This window comes from Microcaecilia unicolor, chromosome 7, assembly GCF_901765095.1.
Source record: "Microcaecilia unicolor chromosome 7, aMicUni1.1, whole genome shotgun sequence".
Taxonomy (NCBI): Eukaryota; Metazoa; Chordata; class Amphibia; order Gymnophiona; family Siphonopidae; genus Microcaecilia; species Microcaecilia unicolor.
The window spans coordinates 115,543,825-115,569,802 of record NC_044037.1 but is presented as its reverse complement, the minus strand read 5'-3'; the positions used below and the strand labels follow the sequence as shown (position 1 = coordinate 115,569,802).

Sequence of the window (25,978 nt, the reverse complement as noted above, 5' to 3'; positions counted from 1 at the left end):
GCAGAATCAGATCAGCTGCTGCAGCAGTCTGCAGGAACTCGCCGACCCAGAGACAGGCTGAAGAGTTTTCAGTGAAGACACAGAAGTTCGGCTGGTGGGGATTGGGGACCCCCGCCGGCACAGGTACTCGACAGCGACGGCGACAGGGGAGACTTGGTGACGCCGGGGAAGGGGTCAAAGATGGCGTCGGCGGGGGGGGGGGGGTCAAAAATGGCAGCGGGGGGGGGGGGGATGTGCCCCCTCACCTTGGGCTCTGGCCCCCCCCTCCCGCCGAAGTCTGGCTACGCCCCTGTAAGTAGCTTCATTGCATGCCCCCTAGTCCTAGTATTTTTGGAAAGAGTAAACAAGCAATTTACATCTACCTGCTCTACTCCACTCAGTATTTTATAGAACTCTATCATATCTCCCCTCAGTCATCTTTTCTCCGCTATATCTTTTTTGAGATGTGGTGACTGAATTGCACACAGTATCCGAGGTGCAGTCACAGCATGGAACTATACAAAAGCATTATAACATTCTTATTTTTGTTTTCCATTCCTGTCTTAATAATTTCTAACATTGTATTTGCTTTCTTAGCCACCGCTGCACACGGAGCAGAGTTTCAGTGTATCATCAACGATGATACCTAGCTCCTTTTCCTGGGTGGTGATTCCTAATATGGAACCTTGCATTACACAGCAATATTTTGGGTTCCTCTTTCCCACATGCATCACATTGTACTGGCTCACATTAAACATCATCTGCCATTTGGATGCCCAATCTCCCAGTTGTATATCACAGAGGCAATGGCAAGGTGCAAACCCTCCATATTTCTAGTTTTTATTTTAGTATAGCCATCTTGCATTTTTTGAGCTGGGAGCAGACCTGAAATTGCAGGACAGCTATAAATATGGGTGTTTTTTATTGACTACCCTTAAAAGGCTGTAGAAATTTGTGGTTTGACATTTGGCCTAAGCTAACTTGTGATAAGTTGCTTGTCAGTAACCAAGAGCCAGAGACTCCTATGATTAAGGACACCTGCAGTATTCAGATAAACAATCAAAAGGAGAAGTAAGTGGGTTTGGGTGAAACTGTAGCTTCATCAAAAGGGTGGGGGCACTATCATGGTGACTATGCATAACTGGGACATAGGTCAACCATTATCTAACAAAAATTTATGTTTATGTACATGACAGGCCTTAAATTGTCCATGCAATAAGGGAACTAATGAAAAGAGCTGGAAGATGGTAGAAAGTGCTGGAACAGGATTCACCATAAAAGGAAATAGAATGTTCTGGAAAGATGCATATTCATTAGGTAGGAAGTGTAATTAAGATAATAAAGAAAGGAAGAAAAAGGTAACCAGAAACAGAACTGAGGATGGGGAGCCTCAGTGTCTACACTGGCAGGTGGACATATTGATAGCTCCCAGGGAAAACTCTGTTTTATTTGCTACATATTATTGGGATTTTTATGTTTTAGTATTTTAATAATTACTTATTGGCTTCTTTTGCTATTTTGAATAAACATTTATTAAGTCTAATACTTATTTGGCAGCCAGCAATTTTCTTGCCTGGGGTTCTGCCTGGGGGGAAATGATTTCTCGAGGGTCCACCTTCCAGGAGACCTCCAGAAGGCTACTCCTATCTCTGAGGCAAAGACAGTAGTGCACAGTCTAGTAAGGTCCTCTTGCAATTTTTTGCAATCCTCTTGCGATATAACAACTTTGAATAACTTTGTGTCATCAGCAAATTTAATTACCTCACTAGTTATTTCCATCTCTAGATAATTTATACATATGTTAAAAAGCAGCAACTCCAGCACAGACCCTTGTGGAACCCCACTATCTACACTTCCCTATTGAGAATACTGACCATTTAACCCTACTCTCTGTTTTCTATCTTTTAACTAGTTTTTAATCCACAATAGGACATTACCTCCTATCTCATGACTTTCTGATTTCCTCAGAAGTCTTTCATGAAGTACTTTGTCAAATGCTTTTTGAAAATCCAGATACACAATATCGACTGGCTCACCTTTATCCACATGTATATCCACCCCTTCAAAGAAATGTAGCAGATTGGTGAGCTAAGATTTCCCATGTTGGCTGTGTCTCATTATTAATCCATGGTTATGTATATGCTCTGTAATTTTGTTCTTTATAATAGTCTCTACCATTTTGCCCGGCACTGGCATTAGGTTCACTGGTCTATAATTTCCAGGATCATCTCTGAACCCTTTTTTTTTTGTTACATTTGTACCCCGCGCTTTCCCACTCATGGCAAGCTCAATGCGGCTTACATGGGGCAATGGAGGGTTAAGTGACTTGCCCAGAGTCACAAGGAGCTGCCTGTGCCTGAAGTGGGAATCGAACTCAGTTCCCCAGGACCAGAGTCCACCACCCTAACCACTAGGCCACTAAAATTTGGCATTAAATTGGCCATCCTCCAATCTTCTGGTACCATGCTTGATTTTAAAGATAAATTATATATTACTAACAATAGCTCTGCAAGTGTATTTTTCAGTTCTATCAGTACTCTGGGATGTAGGTGATTTGCTACTCTTCAATTTGTCAAATTGCACCAATACATCTTCCAGGTTTCCAGAGATTTGTTTAAGTTTCTCTAACTCATCAGCACTGAATACCATTTCTGGCACTGCCTTCCTTATCAGCACTTTGCATTTGACTTACCATTCCTTATATTGTTTCCTATTATTTTCAGTCAAATCCTTCTTCCATTTTCTGAAGGATTTCGTTTTAGCTCTAATAGCTTCCTTCACCTTACTTTTTATCCATGTTGGCTATCATTTGGCCTTCCTTCCTCCTGTTTTAATACATGGAATATATCTGGTCTGGGCTTCCAGAATGGTATTTTTGAATAGCAAGCATGCCTGATGGATCCACACAGCTGCTCCTTTCAGGTATTTATTTATTTTTATTTTTACCATTCTCATTTTATCATAGTCCTCTTTTTGAAAGTTAAACGCTAAAGTATTGGATTTCCTGTGTGTACTTCAAAGATTATATCAAATCTGATCATGTTATGATCACTGTCATCAAGTTGCCCCAGCACCGTTACCTCCTGCAACAGATCATGCACTCCACTAAGGACTGGGTCTAGAATTGTTCCCCCTCTTATTGGTTCCTGAACCAGCTGCTCCACAAAGCAGTCCTTGATTTCATCAAGGAAGTTTACCTCCCTAGAATGCCCTGATGTTACATCTACTGTGGTGAATATAGACAGTTCCTTGTCGTAGTAAGACCGCTAGAGGGTACTCGAAGGTTGAAGGGATATGCTTAACCAGGAAGAGGCCACTAGAAGGTGCTCCTTAACATATAATGCTACCCCTCCACCAATTCGATCCACCCTATCACTGCGATATAATTTGTACCCTGGTATAACAGTGTCACATTGGTTATCTTCCTTCTACCAGGTTTCAGAGATGCCTATTATATCTTATCTTTTCATTTAGTGCAATATATTCTGACTCTCCCATCTTATTTCTTAGGTTTCTGGCACAGGAAGAAGCAGCTCGGCTGCAGCAAAAAAAGAAGCCGCCATGGCTGCAGTGAAGAACAGCTGAAGGTGGAATAATATAAAAGGAGAGGAGGTATGGGTGCAAGGGAAGGATGACATAGAGAGTGTGAGGGGAAGAGATTTAAAGTAAGAGAGAGGAAGGAAATGGGGGAGAGGTAGCAGGGGAGAATGTAAGGGGAAGGGAAAGGGGGTAAGGACATGGGATGGGGAAGAGGAGTGAGGACACTGAAATAGCTCACCCCACCCCCCCACACACACATACCAAATCGCCCAAAAAACGTGATATCCCCATACTTTGAATCCCCATAAATACCTTCATACACACACACTGCCACACATACTCCCCCACACCTGTCTTCACCACTCCTCATGACACAAACCCCTATCTCTCCCCCCCAATGTCTTCTACACAGTTTACTCATCTGCAAGTCATCCTCACAAACTCCTATGTACCCATACATATTTTACCCCTGACAGAAGTACAAAGTGAGTCCTAACATACAGACTCATATACTTCTCCACACCCAACAACACAGCCCTTCAACTGTCCAATGGCACACTTTGTTATGTCTATCCCCACTGATTCCCTACATAGAGATGCCCGAGTTTGTAACCGAAGGGGAAATGCACCACTGTTTTGCACCATAAGTGTGCACCTTTTAGCTTGTATAGTTAAATCAACAAGTTACAGCTTACTATGGCAATGGATTGCATTTACAGAAAAGAAACAAATGAACATGGAATACAAAAACATTGAAAGGATATATAAACATCGTGTGATCCTAATTAAGCCTCCAATCTAAAACAAAAAATAAGGGGAGGGGGTCCATTTAAAAAGGGATAACTTACTGATATCTTAATAACAGTATAAAGGGAGCCACAGAAAGACAGAGAAAGAGAAAAGGGACAAAAACAGTCAGATGGAGAGATCATGCATGGATGATTATTTACAGTCCCCTTTCTTGTAATCTGCTAGTTTTTGCCATCCATTAACCCCCTGCTGGGCACAGTCCACCACTATTTAACTATGTAATTATTAATTCTCCAGTGAAACAAGTACTGATCAAAGACTAGCAAAATAGGGCAAAGGAAAATCCCCAGTGTCACAAGTTTGCCACGAGACACCAGGAATTCTGCAGGAGAAGCAAGTGTTCCATTAATCTGTCATAAAACAGCAGTATGGATTGTATTGAATGGCTGAGTGTTCCTGTGATAGATTCATCAAGTCACACGCTGCATTCAACAGAAAAAAAGGACTTTTGGCTGGTTATCTGCAAGTTATCCATGCCAGGCATAGCTGGCACCCAAAAATATCAGAACAAATAATAATAATAATAAAAATAGATGGCAGTGTTTTATGAGTCTGGTGGATTTATTTTAACCTGCTAGGACTTAAGGGAGTAATTTTACAAACCTTTCCTGCACATAAAACCCTGTTTTATTTATTTATTTCATGGATTTATATCCTGCTTAAAACAAAGCAGGTTACAGTAAAAACATTCAAAATATCAGAACATATACAGTAAACAATAACAAGCACATAATAAAACAAGCTTTATGCATATCAAAGGGCTTTTATAAAGTAACCTCAGAGCTAATGCATGTAGAAGTGTGTGCTGTGACAAGAAGGCACCTGCTTTTACATGACTCAGGTGTAGGCACGATCTGAGGCAGAGACTGGCAGAGTGCAGGAAGAGTCATTATGTATGTATTTATTTATTTATTAGGACTTATTTACCGCCTTTTTGAAGGAATTCACTCAAGATGGTGTACAGTAAGAATAGATCAAACATGAGCAATAGGCAATTAGAGCAGTAAAAATATTCAAACAACAATACAAAGTATGGCATGGTATACTACTTTCTATTTTTCCTTATATTAGGGTCCCCTGGTTTTTTTATAAACTATAATAAATTGGTTCCAAGGGTACTTTAAATGTTGTTTTCACATGAGCGTAACTCTTAATACATACAGTTATTAACCAGACCTCAATACTTCCTCTCCTGGTCTGTCACCCTCTCGGGTGTATTAGAACCTTTTTGTTAAAAGGATTCCAGGAAACTATGTGGAGTTGGTCTTATCACTGGTCCTGTTTTATTTGCCTTCGATATAAACATCAATGAAAAAAACTCCTTCTGAGAAAAACCATTCACGTTACATTGTCGGTCAATTTATATTTCTACACCCTGTGAAAACACCCTATTCCTGCTGTCGGACATCTATACTTTGTCTAAATTCTACCTTGATGTCTACACCACACTCAAATGCTTTTGATCTCACGGTTATTCCGCTACCCTGTCCAAAACCCCCACTTATCTTATGTTTTCTTCAGTGTTCTCCAGCCGGGTTGTTATAGCTCCTCTCTCTGCTTTTCTCTGTCAGATGAGCTTTCTTCCTTCCTTTTGTAATGGGCGGCTGATTTCACCGACGGGCTGTCCGTGCTTTACATTAGTTCTAATTCGTGTGGGTTGGAAACATCATTGTTCATCCTGTTATCCGTTGTTCCTTGACAAGAACGTCTTGTTTCACGAATATTTTGCTGCTTCAGGAAATCTATCTTTCTCTTTACATGTCTTTCTTTCTTTAAAATTTTTTTACCAACAATGTAACGTGAATGGTTTTTCTCAGAAGGAGTTTTTTTCATTGATGTTTACATTGAAGGCAAATAAAACAGGACCAATGATAAGACCAACTCCACACAGTTTCCTGGAATCCTTTTGAAAAAAGGGTTCTAATACACCCGAGAGGGTGACAGACCAGGAGTGAAAGTATTGAGGTCTGGTTAATAACTGTATGTATTAAGAGTTACGCTCATGTGAAAACAACATTTAAAGTACCCTTGGAACCAATTTATTATGGTATACTACTTGCAATGACAACACAATATGTACTAGAACATTATAATTGGTAGTGAAGTGTAAGGCAAAGTTGTAATATATAGATGAGTAAGAAAGTAGGAAGAATTAGAAAGTAAGGTGATTGATTTGAAGAAAGTTGCATGTGAGGTCAGAGAGATGGTTAAATATTATCTCAGCTAGGGTAGGAGTGGATAAACATGTTCCGCTGCAGTATGTGCAGCCCGAGTCAATCCTTGTGTGTGTGAGTGAGACTAACAAGTTAGTTACTTCTTCCATTAAAGGCTTGGTTGAAGAGCCAAGCTTTCACCTGCTTCCTGAAGTAGAGGTAGTCTTATGTTAAGCGGAGCCTTTCAGGCAATGCATTCCAGAGTGTGGGGGCTACTCTGGAGAAGGCTTGCTTGCGGGCATAGGCACTCAGTATAAGAGGCTTGGGGAGGCTAAGCCTCCCCAGCCCAACTGTGACCTTCCCCTGGCTGCTGCCCCCCCAGCGCAGGGCTAGCGCAGTGCAGCAGGCAGCTCTCAGACTGTCGGACGGTCCCTCCTTCCCGCCCTCAGCTCCCCGACCGACAGCCCTCCTCTCCGTTCCTCCCCCCTCCCGTGCATTTAACCATTTTACTTTCAGACACAACGACAGCAGTGAAGAGGACAACACAGAGGGCTCGCCTCCAGCTTCTCCCTTCCCTCACACAGTGTCCCGCCCTTGCGGAAACAGGAAATACATCATTGTAGAAGGCGGGACACTGTGAGGGAAGGGAGAGCTGGAGGCAAGCCCGCTGTGTTGTCCTCTTCACTGCCGTCGCTGCGCCTGAAAGTAAAATGGTTAAACGCGCGGGGGGGGGGGGTGCAGGAAGGAATGGAGAGGAGGGCTGTTGGGAAGCTGACGGAGGGCAGGGAGAATCACTTGGCATGGAGGGGAGGGCAGGGGGAGAGGACGAGGAGGGGAGGGCAGAGGGAGAGAAGAGATCGCTGGACATGGAGAGGAGGGGAGGGTAGGGGAGAGAGGAGAATTGCTGGACATGGATGGATGAATGGGGGCAGGGGAGAGAGGAAATTTGCTGGATATGGGTGGATGGAGGAGAGGGCAGGGGAGAATGGAGAGTTGCTGGACATGGATAGATGGAGGAGAGGGCAGAGGAGAGAGGACAATTGCTGGACATGGATGGATGAATGGGGGCAGAGGAGAGAAAATTTGCTGGATATGGGTGGATGGAGGAGAGGGTGGGGAGAATGGAGAAATGCTGGACATGGATGGATGGAGGGGAGGGCAGAGGAGAGGAGAATTGCTGGACATGGATGGATGAATGGGGGCAGGGGAGAGAGGAAATTTGCTGGATATGGGTGGATAGAGGAGAGGGCAGGGGAGAATGGAGACTTGTTGGACATGGATGGATGGAGGGGAGAGAAGTCAGGAAGGAGATGCACATGGAGGGGAGGGAAGAGAGGAGAAATGCTGGACATGGATGGAGTAGAGGGCAGGGAAGAGAGGAGAAATGTTGGACAAGGATGGAAGGAAGGAAAGACAAAGGAAGGAGATGCACACGGATGGAGTGGAAGGGAGAGAGGAGAAATGCTGGACATGGATGGAGGGAAGGGAAGACAGAGGAAGTAGATGCACATGGATGGAGGGAAGGGGAATGAGGAGAAATGCTGGCTATGGATGGAGGGGAAATTGCTGAATTTAAGGGCTGGATCGGAACACTTTGAGGGCAGAAGCTGAAACTGGAGAAAGGATAGGGACAGGGCTACTGATGGTAGACAGGACGCATAAAGACACAGGTGGATGGTGGACATGGTGAGAGAAAAAATATCAAATGGAAAGAAGACACTGCTTAAAACAGAAGACACTAGGAGCAAAGCAAATAGAAAAACTAAATGCTCAGACAACAAAGGTAGAAAAAATATTTTATTCAGAATTTATTAATTGTAATGTGTCAGCTTTTGGAAATGTGCATCTATTTCATGCAAGTTTCAATTTTTCTAGTATTGCTGCATGCTGAGTCTGACTTCTTGAGGTAACTTTCCAGTTCAGTATTTTGCCTTCATATTTTTTATATTTCTAGTTCCTTGAGTGGAGGAGTGGCCTAGTGGTTAGGGTGGTGGACTTTGGTCCTGAGGAACTGAGCTCCTTGTGACTCTGGGCAAGTCACTTAACCCTCCATTGCCCCAGGTACAAATAAGTATCTGTATACAATATGTAAGCCACATTGAGCCTGCCATGAGTGGGAAAGCACGGGGTACAAATGTAATAAAAAAAAATCTGTTGTGTCACATGTTTTTCATGTGCGATCAAGGTGCAGTATTCTGCTAGTGTGTGATATTTGCAGCCCTTTTTGTTTTTTTTTTTTTTGTCACTAGGTAGTGTACTGGTGTTTTAGAGCCCGGTGTAATTACAGTGCTGCCTTTCCATGCATAAGGTTGTAGCTCGTCCTGTCCTTGGAATTAGTGCTGTTATGGTTTGGTAAGGTTATGAGTGTGTTTTTGCATAAGTTTGTGTATAGTATTTTGCAGTGGAGAGATTGTGTGTTGGCCTTACTGAGGTGGCACCAAAACATCAGAAAGGGTGTAGAGCCTAAATCATGACACACTACCTCTTGAAGGATCTACATATGGTCGTTAATAAAATGAGCTCATTGTGAACACTATCCACCCTAAAAGGGTGTTTTGTGGCTCTACATGAGAATTGTGATATTATGATCCCTTGTTTCATATTGTTGATGGTCTGCATTTTCCGTATGGGTGGTATATTGGTGTATTAGGGTCTGCCCAGAGTAATATTTATGGTACAGTAAAGTTCTGAGTGTGTTTTTGCACAAATTTGTGCATAGTGTTTTGCAGTTGAGCGATTGTGGTTAGTATATGCTTTGAGCAACCACTTTATTCTTTGACATATGATACATATCTAATATCAAAAAACAAAAAGGAGGTAAAAACCCTCACGAAACCGTGAGATAGAAAGAAAAAAAGTGAGGAAAATGGATGAGGATACCAAAAATTGTGTTTATTCGCATAAAAAAATCAAAATTAAAAAAATAACAATGGTTATATGAAGTATAAAACGGACCCGACACGGCCGTGTTTCGGCCCTAAGGCCTGCTTCAGGGGTCTTTACAACCTCAGAAAATGTATATCAAGGTATGTACTCCAAGGCAATTATCTGAGCGGAAAATCTCTAAGATCTGTGTACTCCTCTCTTCTAGAAAAACATATAAATAAAATGTGCTGAAAAGCACAAAAAGCGTATGATGCTTCTCTCCAAAGAGATGTCTACAATTCTGAAATATTAGAATTGTAGACATCTCTTTGGAGAGAAGCATCATACGCTTTTTGTGCTTTTCAGCACATTTTATTTATATGTTTTTCTAGAAGAGAGGAGTACACAGATCTTAGAGATTTTCCGCTCAGATAATTGCCTTGGAGTACATACCTTGATATACATTTTCTGAGGTTGTAAAGACCCCTGAAGCAGGTCTTAGGGCCGAAACACGGCCGTGTCGGGTCCGTTTTATACTTCATATAACCATTGTTATTTTTTTAATTTTGATTTTTTATGCGAATAAACACAAGTTTTGGTATCCTCATCCATTTTCCTCACTTTTTTTCTTTCTATTACATATCTAATATCTACATTTAATAAAAGGTATTAATTGTGACTTTTATTTTTACTTATTTTTTTTTCTGTGTGTTGTCAGACAATTACGGATGTAAGCTCCACCCCTGGTCCCACACCTAACCCTGCCCCCTTTAGCCTCCCCAAACAGTTGGGCCACTGACCGCCTATGCTTGCAGGTATCACATCGTGTAATATCTTTTGGAGAGGGTGTAGTTAGTGAAAGTCCTTAGGAGGACCTTAGTGTCCTTGGCAGTGTGTGGAGGATCATCCTATTCTTCAGATACTCAGAGCCATTTCCTTTCAGGGTCTTGAAGATCAGACAGAGTTTTAAATTTAGCCCTGTATTGTACTGGTAACCAATTAAGTTTTTGCAAAAATGGTGTGATGTGGTCACACTCGCAACCTTCTATGAGTCTTGCTGCTGCATTCTGAATCAACTGGAGCTGGTGCAGGCCCTTTGTAGTCAGGCCATTGTATAGTGCATTGCAGTAATCCAGTCTTGATGTTACCATGGCATGCACAACTGGGATAAGATTTACCTTCTCGATGTAAGGAGAGAGGCAGCGTAGCTGTCGCAAATAGTAGAAGCAGCTCTTGAAGGTTGCTTGAATTTGGGGAATCAGAGTAAGTGTTGAATCTAACTCTATTCCAAGGTTCCTGACTTGTGATTTGAGGGGTAGTTCATACTTCCCAAAAGGGATTTTGATGTCAGGTATGTATCCACTTGTGTTAGGGACCCAGAGAAGCTCGGTTTTAGTTGGGTTCAGGCAAAGTTTGTTGTGTTTAGCCCATTCTTGAATTGATGTTAGACAAGTGATCAGTTTTTTCAAGGCTGTAGGTAAGTCAGGTTCAATGGGTATGAGAAGCTGCACATCATCCGCATAGATGTAGAACTGAGTGTCCATTGACCGAATCAGCTCAGCTAGTGGCTTGAGGTAGATATTAAACAGAATAGGTGACAGTATCGATCCTTGTGGTACCCCGCAGGTCAGTGTCCATGGTGGTGATGAGTTGCTGCCAATCATTATGGATTGTTGCCTGTCTGATAGATAGGATGTGAACCAGGCAAGTACTGTTCCATTGATACCTGTTTCTGTCAGCCATGCTAGCAAGATATCATGATCCACAGTGTCAAAAGCTGCTGAGAAATCTAGCAGTACTAACATTGAGGCAAATCCCTTGTCTTGGTTTCTGTGAAGATCATCTAGCAGGGATACGAGGACCGTTTCTGTTCCATAACCGGGTCTGAATCCAGATTGACATGGATCTAGCCAGTTTCTCTTTTCTAGCCATTCATTAAGTTGAACACAGACTGTTCTATGAGTTTCCCTAGAAATGGGATGTTGGATACTGGCCTGTAACTTTCAAGTTTGTCCTGGCCAAGGTTGTTTTTCTTCAGCAGAAGGCGAACCACTGCCCTTTTTAATGCTGTTGGTAGTTACCCATTAGAAAGAGAGGTGTTCACTACTTTTGTGGTGTCTTCTATAAGGCCCATACTTGCCTGCTGCACTATCTTTGATAGGCAGGGATCGATGGAGCAGGTAGTTGGTCGAAGGTCTCTTAGGATTTTGTCAAGGCTCTCCTCTGTCATTAGGTTAAAAGTGTCCCATCTGTCTCTGTTAGGAGGGGGCGAGTTTGTGCACTCCTGGTTGACTGGTTGGGCACTGGGTGGGATTGCCTGTAAATCCTGGTGGAGACTTTTAATTTTGTTAGCAAAGTATGCAGCAAAATCATTGCAGTTCAATTTAGACTGGGCAGACTGGTTTTGTTGTGGGGGTTGCAGTAGGCTGTTTACTATACTGAACAGCTGCTTGGTTGAATTGGCAGCCTGTGCAATGCATTGAGAGAAATACTGTTTTTTGGTTGCTGTTAAGGCTTGGCGGTACTTTGCCATGTGCTTCCTGCAGTTTAGCCTGTCTTCATCCAAGTGAGATTTGTGCCATCTCCTTTCCAGTTTTCGTCCTTCGTGTTTAAGGATCCGAAGTTCTGGAGAAAACCAAGGTCAGCGTTTGTGACTGGGGCATAAGACCTTTTTTAGTGGTGCTGTTTTCTCTAAGGTCTTGGCTAGGTGTGTATTCCAGATGTCAACTTGTTCTGCCAGTGTTGTCTTTTCATCTACATGCGGATAGTCCAAGGCCTCTAGGAAATTCTCAGCAGTCAGCTTTTTTTGTCTCTGATCTCCTTCCAAACTCTGGGAGGTGCCATTTGTTTCAGGTGATCACTTAGGGAGAATTTAATTAGAAAATGGTCTGACCATGATAGAGGTGTTATTTCAATACTGTTATACCAGAATTCTGGGATATCCACCCCTTTGTAGAATACCAGGTGTAGTATGTGACCCTTTTCGTGGGTTGGAGAATTGATCACCTGTGTAAATCCTAGTGCTGTCATCGTGTCCAGAAAGGCAGCTGTGGTGGTAGCTGGGGTTTTGATGTGTAGATTGAAGTCTCCCATGATCACCAGCCTAGGGTAATTCAGGGTCACTTGAGTAATCAGGTCTAGGAGTTCTTGCACAGATAATGTGTTGTTACGAGGTGCTCTGTAAATCACGAGTAGCCAGATTGGCTTCTCCTCTTCAAGTTGGATTAAAAGAGATTCTGATCCATGTAGTTGGGGGATGGATATTCTGCGCAGTATGATTGTGTCCCGAATCAATACTGCTACCCCTCCACCCTGTCTTCCTGGTCTTGGTTGATGCTGGATGTTGAAACCTGTTGGGCATAGTTCAGCAAGTGGTAACCCCCCACTTTCATCTAGTCAGGTTTCACTCATTCCTAGGATGTCAAGATGCTGTTCATTTATGGCATCATGGATCACCAAGGATTTCTTTGCAGCTTATCTGGCATTCACCAATCCTATAATTCCCAAGGGTGGTCTGGGGGTGCTGTGGGTAGCTTTGGTGTGACAATGAGGTGATCTTTTAAGTACTGTTATGTAGGTGTTTGACCTCTTGCACTTTTGCCTTCTCTTTGGTTTGTGGGGGTTATGGTTTCCTCTCCCACACACCACTGGGATGCTTGCATGACAAATTTTTGTGTCAGAAGCTAGTTAGGCAAAGTTTCACTGGGTGGCGCTGCAATCCACTCTTTGGAGTACACCCTATAGATCAGCAGTCTTCCTAGTTGGCAATGCAGGGTTAAGGCTTTAATAGCTGAAAGAACAGACCTTTTAAAGTTGTAAATTCAGACCAGGCCTGTGAGATCAAAGTCTTCCATCAAATAGAGAAAAAATGGCTGCACTTAGCACTTCTATGTGAAATTTTTGGAGACAGTGCATAGGTTTCCTTTAGTTTTAAGGAATCTAAAAGATTCAGAGTTATAGAAGTAGACTATGCAGTTAAAATAAAAATTTTTAACTCACAGATTGCAGTTATGAACTTTAGAGTTTCTGGTTCTGATATCCTTGGATGGTCCAATTGATGCAGGTTGCTGTAGGCCTTTTCTTTATTGTTCCAGAGGAAGGATAGATGTAAATAAGGATCCAGCTCCAATCTCAGAGCATGAGGAGAGTTATTTAGGGGAGATAAAATTTCCTTTCTCCAGCCAAAAATAAATGGAAGAAGTTCCGAGTAAAATTGAGGACTGGTACCTCAACACAGACTGAGCAGAAGTCAGTAAATGTTTGGGTTGTAAATAAGCAGAAAATGTAGTTATTTAGTCTAAGTTGCAGAGCCTGATATAAACCCTGCCAGCCCCAAAACTAACTCTGAATCTTTTTTTTTTATTGGCATTTGATATACTCCAATTCAAAATTCAAGCTATCATACTTTACTTGCATAAATTTATATTTGATCCAGAACAGTAGCAAGGAGCCCTTTTACCAAATGACAGTAAAAGGTGGCCCACAGTGGCGGCATGCAGGTTTGTTGTGTGCTGAAGCCACCTTTTACTGCCATGAGTAAAAATGCCTTTTTTCAGGAAGACCGGTAAACGGTGTGCGGTAAGCAAAATATTGCCACACAGCCATTTACAGCTGGAGTGGAAGTGGTAAGGGCTCTGGTGCTAACCGGGCAGCACACACCACTGCCTGATTACTGCCAGGCACACCCCCCCAGTGTTAGAAAATAAAAATGTATTTTCTAGTGCTGGAAGTGGCGCACGGCAAAGGTAGGACTACCACAGGGCTCCACGCTACCCCATCCACCCTTTAGAAAAAGGGCCCCTAAATGTCTGTGCCTTCAATCTAGCCATAATTTCTGCTGGTATAACCCTTGTAATTTATGAAGACAAAGAGGTACCTATGTGTCTTCATAAAAAATTTGTTTAATAGGTGTCGACCTACCAACCTAGGCAACCTGTAAATTTCCTTCCACATGGTTAGTTGTATAAGTACTTGTCTAACCTAACAATTCCTTAGAAACATCAGGTTTCCTTAAAGAGACTCAATAAACTGAATTCACATTGATTTTCTGGGGTGTCTGTCTGCTTTTTTTTTTTCCGGTAGAACAATTGTTATGAAATAGCAATGACTGTGTAGAAGGGCCAAGTGTTTCACTAACATATCTGCCATGAAAGGGTGAAGGGACTCTGTAAATAGGCTAAACATTCCTCTAACTCTTCTGACACCCTTCCTCATAGTCATACCTTAAAACTCTCCAGGTTAAAAGTACCCAGCAGGATCCCAAAGATTAGTGTTTAAACATTTTTTTATTGATGGTTCAGCATGTTACACATGTACATACTTAATATTATAAAATGACGAAATTATTGGAATAACATAACACGCATGTGAACATGGAAGTTCCTGCTATTGAATTTTTTGATTCCCCCCCCCCCACCCTCTGTACTCCCCCGTTCACCCTTCTCACCCGTGTAACTCGTAACAGAATGCTTATGGTTATACTGTAAAAGAAACTTCCAAATAAAATATAAACTGTTTACAGGAACTTTGTAGTCGTTGTTTATTATTACACTACTATGATGTACATTCATCCCCCCCCCCCCCCAAACCCTATACTCAGAAGTTAACACTTTATTGATGTCTAAGCAGGAGAAGCACATCTCACCATTTGAAGTTGTCCTTTTCCCTATCCTACCTTTATGTTCCACCCCCCCAAGCTGCTCCTATCCCCTCCTCCCTCCCTCCCCTGCTCCCCTTCCCCAGAGGTATCTTCTAGAGTTTGTGTCTACATGTTGATTACCCCTTATCCTCCCCAGAATCAAAGGGAATTAAGTACCATACTCCTACCCCTTGTATGTAACGATTGAATATATGGGCCCCAAATGTCCAAAAAAGTCTTCCTCCTCCTAGAGAAGCCTCGCACCGCCCGTCACTCAAAAAGCATCAGCTCGTGAAACCTATTTCTCCAGTGCCAAAAATCCGGGAGAGAGCCGGCCACCCACTGCCAGAGAAGCAGCCGTTTACCAACTAGACAGGCCTTACGTACCAAATGCTTCCTTGATGTGCCCTGCAAAACAAAGGTCTCATACTTATCCAACAGTATCCCAACCGGGGAGCGTACAACTTTAGAGCCCAACAAAAAGGACAAATAGTGCAGGACAGCAGTCCAAAAATGCTGTACCTGATAACACTCCCATAAATAATGAAACAGAGACCCCGGTAATCTCCCACACTTCTCGCACAAAGGATTCTCAACCCCACCCATCTGAAAGATCTGAGTTTTTGTAAGGTATGCTCTGTGCAGAATTCGGTATTGACATTCCCGGAGACCCGCATTCCCTGTCATCTCCGGAATCCGAGAAGTCAACAAATCAAAGTCTAAAGATAATCCCGGTCTGGCTAAATCCCGAGCCCAACGTATTTTTATCAATTCCCTGTCCTTTTTAAGTGGCAATTGTCCTAACAATTTATACAGCCTCGAGACCGAAAGCCAAGCCTCTCCCCCCCCCCCCTCAAATAATTTCCTCATCCGATGACAATGTCTGGATCTCAACGCCTCTGCATCTAAAGATCTCACATAATGTGCTATCTGATGCTAGGCAAAAATATTATTCAGATCGTAACCGATACCCAGAGCACCCAAATTTAACAATACCCCGTGTTCATTCAAAAGATGTTCCAACCGACTAATACCCAAGTGCCCCCAAACTTGGAATATCCTACTATCCATCCCAGGCTTAAACAGCAAGTTCCCACAGATTGGCAACAAGTCCGACGTACTATTCTGCAAGCCCCAGATACTCATCAAGTCTTTCCAAAGAGTCTGCAGAGATGTCAGCAGCAAGCTATTCCGCAGATGTTCCGGAATGCTAGCTCTGGGGGCCTGTATCAAAAAATAGAAATGACAAGGGGCAAAGAACTGGCCCTCTATCCTTCGAGGTGTGTAATCTTCTCGGTCAAAGAACCAGTCCCCAAAATGCCGCAACAGACATGCCCTATTATAGCGTTTCAAGTCTGGCAATCCCAGCCCTCCCTCTCTCCAGTGGCCCATCAACAAGGGCAATGGAAGCTTAGCCTTCTTCCCCCCCCCCCCCAGCAATACCGTCTAATTAGACGATATAACAGTTTAAGATCTCGCTGACTTATGAGGACGGGCAATAACCGCAAACATTAAAGCCATTTGGGAAATTCCACCATCCGAAACAACTGAATACGCCCATAGAGTGTGAGGGGCAAAGTCATCGAATTACGTAGCCGTACCTCCGTAGCACTCAACAACCTACAAATATTTAATTGGTATATGTCGGAGAAGTTCATTGACAGCCAATTCCCCAGATAGCAAAACTACCCCTGTGCCCATCGAAGCAGAAAAGTTTCTCCCCATTCCCTTCTCTGTTCCACACGAGAGGCCAGTGACAAAGATTTCGTGTAATTGAGCTTGAATCCTGCAAAATCTCCAAACTCTCGAAAAAGTTCTATCAAGGCTGGAAGCGACTGGAAGGGTTGTGTCAAGTGTACCAATAAGTCGTCCGCAAAGGCCGACAATAAAAACCGCGAAACACCTATCGGTACCCCCTTGATCTCCGGATGGGACTGGATCGCGCGAACCAGGGGATCCAAAGACAGCACAAACAATAAAGGGGAAAGCGGGCAGCCCTGCCTTATGCCTCTAAAGATGTTAAAGGAGCGGGAGCATACCCTATTTACCCAAACAGATGCCAAAGGCTCCAAATACAACACCCGAATTGCATCTAGAAAAAAACCCCTGGATACCATATTGTTGCAAAGTATCAAACAAATAGGATCCCAAAGATTAAAGAAGAGATCTAATCCTTATAACTTACTCCCAGGGTTAAGTAGTGGCTTTCCAAAGCCTACACTGCTAATAATCATTTATAGACGTGTCCTTCAGGATTTTCTCTAAAGCCTCTTTAAACCCAGCTATGCTAATAGCCTTGACCACATGGATGCTCATTTCCAAAGCACATAGACTAAGGCCCCTGATGCTCAGGAGCAAATGCGGCCACTAGAGGCCATTAGCGCCAGACTAGCACCCACATTTGCTCCTGCCAAATACTCTGAGCTGACGAGTGCATCAAACAATGAACTCGCCATTTCTGGGTGCAATGAGCATGCAAATATATGCAAAAGAGGGGCTCCCTGCATTCCTCCCCAATACTCAACAGGCATCACCCCAAACAAGGGTGCTCCTCCCATGGCAAACCCTATGCCAGCTCTGAGCTGATGTTAGGGTTGTGCCGAGCAAGGGAGGAATAGGGAGACCAGTGCAAGTCCTAGTGGTCTGGTGGACCAGACATCCCACCCCCCCCAAAGATGTGAGGGCCTGTTGGTCTGATGGGCCCCAGACCACCCTCCCCCCCAAAACACATGAGGGCCTGGTAGTCCGGAGGACCCCAGACCCTCCACCCCCCCCCCCAAAGATGGGAGAGCCTGGTGGTTCGGAGGGCCTGGTAGTCTAGTCCCCTGAAAATAAATAAAAATTGGTGGTCTAGTGGGACCCTTGGTCAGGAGTCCCCCGTAGACCAGCCCCAGATGTATTGTGCATCCCAGGATGCTTGGGGCAGGGCAGGGCACCGCTGTTTTAAGGACTGCCCAGCAGGAGGAAGGAAGGAGTCCTAGTCCCTTCTCCATCTTCAAGGTAGGAGAGCTGGGTTGGGGGGGGGGGGGTGGCGTCACTAGACCACCAAGGCTAGTCTGTGGGGGGGTCCTGGCCAGGGGTCCCACTGGACCACAAGGATTTTATTTATTTTAGGGGGGGTTCACGCATCACCAGGCCCTTCCATCTTTGGGAGGGGGTATGAATCTGGGTTCCACCGGACCACCAGAGCTTTAGGTTTGACAGGAGACAATGTTCTGGTATGGATTAGGAATTGGTTATTGGACAGAAAACAGAGGGTAGGGTTAAATGGCCATTTGTCTCAATGGAGGAGGGTGAATAGTAGCGTGTTGCAGGGATCTGTACTGGGACTGGTGCTATTTAACATATTTATAAATGATATGGAAATCAGAAGGACGAGTGAAGTGATTACATTTGCAGATGACACAAAACTATTCAAGGTTATTAAAACACATGCTGACTCTGAAAAATTGCAGGAAGACCTTAGGAAACTGAAGACTGGGCATCCAAATGGCAGACGAAATTTAATGTGGACAAATGGAAAGTGATGCACATTGGGAAGAATAATCTGAATCACAGTCATCAGATGCTAGGGTCCACCTTGGGGGTCAGCACCCAAGAAAAAGATATGTGTTGTTGTAGATGATACGCTGAAATCTTCTGCCCAGTGTGCATGGTGGCCAAAATGACTGAAAGTACTATAATGCCTCTGTATCGCTCCATGGTGCGACCTCTCCTTGAGTATTGTGTTCAGTTCTGGTCACCATATCTCAAAAAAGATATAGTGGAATTAGAAAAGGTTCAAGAAAAGCAACCAAAATAATAAAGGGGACGGAACTCCTCTCGTATGAGGAAAGGCTAAAGAGGTTAGAGCTCTTCAGCTTGGAAAATAAATGGATGAGGGTAGATATAATCGAGGTCTACAAAACCCTGAGTGGTGTAGAACAAGTAGAAGTAAATGGATTTTTTACTTGTTCCAAAAGTACAATGACTAGAGGACACTCAAAGAAGTTACAAGAAAATACTTTTAAAACAAATAGAAGGAAATATTTTTTTTACTGAATGAGTAGTTAAGCTCTGGAACTCTTTGCCAGAGGATGTAGTAATAGAAGTTAGTGTATCTGGGTTTGGACAAGTTCCTGGAGGAAAAGTCCATAGTCTGTTATTGAGACAGACATGGGGAAGCTACTGACTGCCCTGGGACTGGTAGCATGGAATATTGCCACTATTTGGGTTTCTGCCAGGTACTTGTGACCTGGGTTGGCCACTGTTGGAAACAGAATACTGGGCTAGATAGACCATTGGTCTGACCCAGTATGGCTATTTTGTTCTTATGTTTTCAGATGCTTTGTCTGGCATCAGGGCTGCTGAGAGACTGAACCGGACCCGGGGCAATTATGATTTTGCCGCACGTCCATTTTTGGCAAAAATGTTTAAAAGGCCTTTTTTACAGGCTTACTGAAAAATGGATTGGCATAAACCCCAAACCCACACCTACAATACCACAAGCCATTTTTCAGCGCGCCTTTGTAAAAAGACCCCTTAGGGCCCTTTTACTAAAGTTTAGCATGCGCTAAAGGACAATGGTGTGCGCTAAATGCTGCATGAACTTAGCACATGCTAATGTCTGTTTGTGCACACTAAGCTTTAGTAAGAGGGCCCCTTAATAATTTTGAATCACGTACAAATTTAATAACCTCACTAAGGGGGTCTTTTACTAAGTCGCGGTAGCGTTTTTAGCTCATGGTAGAAATCAGCTGGCGGCAAACACCGAGACACCCATTATCCACGGGATTCTATTTAGAGCACCTAGAGTTCTGCGCCAAAATCCAAACATATTCTATAACAATGCATATAACTTAATTGGCTTAACAAGCTAATCAGCGTTGATAACAGCAGCAACAAGAAATAATGAGCACTAATTGACAATTGGAATTTATATACACAACTCGCTAAGCGTATTCTGTAACGTACTGCGCCTAACTTCTAATGTGCGCAGGCAAAAGTGGACATGGTTATGGGCGGGAAAATGGGTGTTTTGTGAGCATTCCAAAATTTACATGCACTGTTATAGAATATGGCCCTCTGCGCCTAACTCTACATGCCAGGGTTTACGCCACATTTTCGTTGGTATAAATGGAGGTGCATAGATTTAGGCACTATGATTTCCCCCTAAGCATATTCTATATACCGCGCCTAAATCTTGGCATGGCTTATAGAATATGCTTAAACAGAAATGTTTTCTGCGTGGATTTTTTTAGGTGCTATATATAGAGCCCCCCCTACATTCCTATGGGCATCTCAGTGTTTACTGCCAGCTGATTTCTACCATGAGCTAAAAACACTACCGCGGCTTAGTAAAAGACCCCCTTACTGATCCCTTTTCCAGATCATTTATAAATATGTTTTAAAAAAACATTGGTTCCAGTGCAGGCCTATTTAATAGTTCCCAATCCACAATAGGGCAATGCCTCCTATCCCATAATTTTTTTTAATTTTCTGAGGACTTTCTCATAAGGGTGTTTGTCAAAGCCTTCTGATATAATATATCAACTGCTTCACCCTTATCCATGTTTATTAACACCTTCCAAAAACAACCAATAGATTGAGAAGGCAAGATCTTTATTTGTTAATTCGATGTTGGCTTAAACTCTTAACATGTGCTAACAGGGATACATGACAGTGTTAAGGCATTCTGAGGTAATATACCTTTAAGCACACGTTAGGAAATTTTTTTGGGAGAAGGTGCAACATGGGTGTGGAATGTACACTGTTAGCATGTTCTATGTAATGCATGCTAACTGGATAACAGCTGGATTAGCACTGGATCATTTAGTGCCTCCTACATAGGAGTCACTCAGTGTTCCTGCATTAAATCCTAGCAGTTACCGCATGCTAATAACTTTAGTACATAACCTGCATAAAACATACATAAGTACATAAGTAATGCCATACTGGGAAAAGACCAAGGGTCCATCGAGCCTAGCATCCTGTCCACGACAGCGGCCAATCCAGGCCAAGGGCACCTGGCAAGCTTCCCAAACGTACAAACATTCTATACATGTTATTCCTGGAATTGTGGATTTTTCCCAAGTCCATTTAGTAGCGGTTTATGGACTTGTCCTTTAGGAAACCGTCCAACTCCTTTTTAAACTCTGCTAAGATAACCGCCTTCACCACTTTCTCCGGCAACGAATTCCAGAGTTTAATTATACGTTGGGTGAAGAAAAATTTTCTCCGATTTGTTTTAAATTTACTACACTGTAGTTTCATCGCATGCCCCCTAGTCCTAGTATTTTTGGAAAGCATGAACAGACGCTTCACATCCACGTGTTCCATTCCACTCATTATTTTATATACCTCTATCATGTCTCCCCTCAGCCGTCTCTTCTCCAAGCTGAATAGCCCTAGCCTCCTTAATCTTTCTTCATAGGGAAGTCATCCCATCCCCGCTATCATTTTAGTCGCCCTTCTCTGCACCTTTTCCAATTCTACTATATCTTTCTTGAGATGCGGCGACCAGAATTCAACACAATACTCAAGGTGCAGTCGGACCATGGAGCGATACAACGGCATTATAACATCCTCACACCTGTTTTCCATACCTTTCCTAATAATACCCAACATTCTATTCGCTTTCCTAGCCGCAGCAGCACACTGAGCAGAAGGTTTCAGTGTATTATCGACGACAACACCCAGATCCCTTTCTTGGTCCGTAATTCCTAACGTGGAATCTTGCATGACTATAATTCGGGTTCTTTTTCCCCACATGCATCACCTTGCACTTGCTCACATTAAACGTCATCTGCCATTTAGCCGCCCAGTCTCCCAGTCTCGTAAGGTCGTCTTATAATTTTTCACAATCCTGTCGCGATTTAACAACTTTGAATAACTTTGTGTCATCAGCAAATTTAATTACCTCGCTAGTTACTCCCATCTCTAAATCATTTATAAATATATTAAAAAGCAGCGGTCCTAGCACAGACCCCTGAGGAACCCCACTAACTACCCTTCTCCATTGTGAATACTGCCCATTTAACCTCACTCTCTGTTTCCTATCCTTCAACCAGTTTTTAATCCACAATAAGACATTTCCTCCTATCCCATGACCCTCCAATTTCCTCTGTAGCCTTTCATGAGGTACCTTGTCAAACGCCTTTTGGAAATCCAGATACACTCAAAAAGAAAAGCATTAGATTTGCAGTTAACAAGCATTAAAATCTGTGTTAACTCCAAGTTTATCCACATAGCCAGTAATTTTTTTTTTTTAGAATAGCTGCCTCTGTTTTGCTCAGCAATGACATCAGGCTCACTGGTCAATAATTTCAGGATCATCCCTGGAGTCCTTTTTAAAACTTGGTTTTACATTGGTCATCTTACAGTACTTGTCTTTGTAATCCTCAGGTACTCTAGCTGGTTACAGATTAATGGCCACCAATTTGTATAATTCCACAGCCTCCTCCAAAGGGGAGTTTTTCTTTCAAAGTGACTGGACTGCCTGCTATGGACTCTGAATCCAGTCAAGAACTGGGTAGTCATGTAGGGTTTAGTGATATCTTCACAGTGGTGAGGTCTAAAGCTCTCTAGCTGCTTAGAGATGAGTTGAACCCTGGAAACTCTTTCATCGATATGAAGAATTGCTAGGGTCCTTTTCCAGCTCTCTTAATTTCCTGAGGTGTATCCCATCTGAACCCTTTACCTTGGTTATTTAATCATATGAACCTTTTCTTCCGTAAATTGAGTGGCAGCTACTCTGCTGCTGTAACAGGATCGCCACAACATGCATCTATACCAACACAGAACATTTTGGAGTCTCTGTTCCTAATCTGACCGTCTTTTGTGTTTAAATCCTGGAGAATTGGCACGGAATGTCTTTCTGTGATTTTAGAGGGAAGAATACATAGCCCTGTAAGCAGGAACTAGGAGGGTAGTTCTAAAAGTATGTGCTATGAACTATGAGCCAATTACATATATAAATTACAGTTTACAGTTTATTTAGACTTTCTATAACGCCCATACTGACATGCAGAACTGGGTGGTGTGCAATCCTAATATTAAAAAAAAAAAGGAAAAGGAAATGGAAAAGGAACTACAATATAATAAAGAAAAGAGGAAGAGTCACACAAGAGGACAGAACTAATAATTTTTACAACAAAAAGACATTAGGGCCCTGTTTACTAAGCCACACTGTAGGCGCACTAACTTTTTAGCTCGTGCTATAAAGTTAGCATGCCTAAGTGCGGCTTAGTAAAACAGGGCCCTTAGTAAATAGCACATCTTAAAATTCAGGAAGTATTTGTTTAAATACCAAAATTACACCTAAGCTCTATTCCTTAAATACATGTATAGGGCCACATTCCATATACAGCGCCAAAACAATCATCGCTGAAAAAAAACGTGTTTAGTGGTATTCTATAAACCTCACCTAAAGTTAGGTGCAGTTTATAGAATATGTGTAGCAGAGGTCCCATGACTAAAATTTAGGCATAGCCAGTAAATGCCCATGTCTTATGTATGTGCAGATCAAGCACATTCTGTAACAGTGAGCGTAATTTTCATGAACGATCATGACCCTTCCATAGCCACACTCCCTTTTTTGATCCGCACATAAGAATTTATGTGGACCACTTTACAGAATATGCCTAGAAGGTTGCACATATAAATTCTAATTAGTGCCAATTAGTGCGAATTGCTTGTTATTGGCCAATTATAGGCACTGATTAGCTAGTTAATAAACAATTAAGTTGAGCATGCAAATCAGCTATGCGTGCAGATTTACATGCACAACTTTAGTCACCGTTTATAGAATCTGGGGGGATATCATACATAGCATATATGTTACAGATGTACACATAAACAGAATGTGAGTGGAGTATGGGCGGGATTCACATGTGTAAATTACAGATTACTGTAAGCTATGCACATATCACTAGAACTCAGGAGTGAATATTTCTGCCAGCTCTATGGCTGGTATAAGTGATCGCTCCTAACTTAGAAGTATGTATTTTCACTGCTACACTAGTATTCTCTAAAATCAAGTCAGCACCTGGTCCCCTGCTACAGATTTACCTTCTAGATGTCTTCTAGCCTCCAAAAGAGTCTAGGAAAGCAAGGAAAGCTGTAGGAGCCCAAACAGGATCTTAGGAACAGTTTGGGGTGCTATCTCTTCAAAGGCCAGCTAGGTCACCAGCTGGGAGTGCTGCTATGCCTTTACAGGCTAGGCTTTAAAAAACTACAAGTTTACCTAAGGAGGAAGTGGTGACTAAGATCCAAGGGGATGGTGTCTGGAAAGATCAGCCAACAGAATCCAGAAACAGATAAGACTAGGACTTAAAGGAAGAGTGCCCAGGTTCCACCTCTCTGGAGGGAGAAAGAGTCAAAGCACTGTGGTGGAAGGAACCCAGACTTCAAACTTTTATGTCTACCCCAGATTTTATATATCTATCTATACATGTATGTATGTGACCATCTAGGCGACTAAAGTCACCAGAAAAAAAAAAGAGGTTTTAATGAATTCTGTTAGAGCAAACAATTCCTAATACAACAGTCCAAACCCCAGTGCAAACAGTTTAAACTTTTTCAGACTGCTTTTGATATTTGATGCATGAACATTATTATTACAAGTACTAATACTACCATTCATTTATTTACTACTACTAGATGTACATAGTACTGTACTGACATATAGAAGAGGCAATCCCTGCTTTGTGTGGTTTACAATCTAGTCAGGACAGAAAAGACAAGTAAATATTCAAAGAAAACCAGGGATAAGATTTAACATTTCAAAGGTGGGTTAATATGTGGGGTTTAATTAAGAAGAACCATTAGGTAACTGTAAAGCTCCAAAAATCAGTACTTTGCCCCACAGTCTATAAATTCAGTAATGGGGTAGGTGGGATTCTGTCCACAAGAAAGGCTTATTAACAGTTGACTTGTGAATCATCTTTTGTCATAGATGATAATAGTTATTACCAATAAAATGATGCTACCAAACTTATGTCAACCTACTGAAGCTTTTAATTGGTCAACCAGGATGAGGCTAATAGAAAACTGGGGTAGAAAAAGTTCCAACTTTATTCCACATTTTCTGAGATATTTTTCCTGTAATTTTCTTACTTTAGCAGATTTGTAATATGTATATTGGACTTCAGATAATAAATTCAATAGCTACCAGAATGGACAATCAAGAAAACAAAACGAGCTTAATTCTCCAAATGTGAAGGGGTAGGGAAAAGCCATTCTTATATTTAGAAATAAATTCTGCAAGAATCAGTAAAATCCATTGTAATATCCCTGTGACTTACCCAGAGTCCTACACCAATTACGACCAGGAAGTAGATGCTGATAACACTAATATCTGCAGCATTGTTTATAGCCACAGTCTGTGTGGTAGGCTGCTGGGTGGCCATATGGATCTCCTTTCATGGATCCACACAACAATTTTGCTTCTGGAGTGTGGACTAAACTAGAATGGTCTCACTGCCTCCTGAAATAAGTTTCTCTTCACTCGTCTCTTCCTCCATGTTAATGGGGAACCAGTTATTTGTTAAATAACTGATCTATAATTAACCACCACGGTGTCACAGTCCTATGGCCAAGGAAATTTCCATCACACTCCCTGAATATGGAAGTTCTTTGAGTATAAATCCTTAAACTGTTCCCTGTTTCACCTAAAACCACTTGTGGTGCCTCATTTCTCAATCCTTCTCCCCCCCCCCCCCCTTACTTATTGGCACTGAAATTTTCTTTTCTTTTTCACTGTTCCGTTTGAATTCCCCTGCTTTTCTTTGCTATGTTAAAAGTTCTCATTTATACCATTTCTGTTTTATATTGTACCTCTCTTTTTAAGGCTTTTTTTCATTCACAGTTTTTCTGTTGTACATCTGAAGAACTGACACAAAAACTCATGTACTCTTTGGATCATTTTTACAATGGTCCAACATAACACATCACAGGCTGCAAAGACTCTACCTTTCTCCAGGACTAGGGGGTCCTTTTACCAAGCTGCAGTTTA

At 42.4% G+C, this 25,978-nt stretch overlaps 1 protein-coding gene across 2 annotated transcripts in view; it reads right to left on the bottom strand.

Annotated features, from left to right (window-relative positions):
* The window catches only part of SLC5A2 (solute carrier family 5 member 2), a 144,416-nt gene extending 118,964 nt beyond the window's left edge, over positions 1-25,452 (bottom strand). Inside the window, exon 1 of one of the 2 annotated variants that reach the window (XM_030209692.1) lies at positions 25,269-25,452. In XM_030209692.1, coding sequence (XP_030065552.1) covers positions 25,269-25,373 — 105 coding nt within the window. In that variant the 5' untranslated portion in view covers positions 25,374-25,452. Of the gene's footprint in view, positions 1-24,033; positions 24,094-25,268 lie in introns of those variants that run through there. The other variant, XM_030209693.1, reaches the window with a different exon arrangement.
* Between the last annotated feature and the right edge of the window lie 526 nt (positions 25,453-25,978).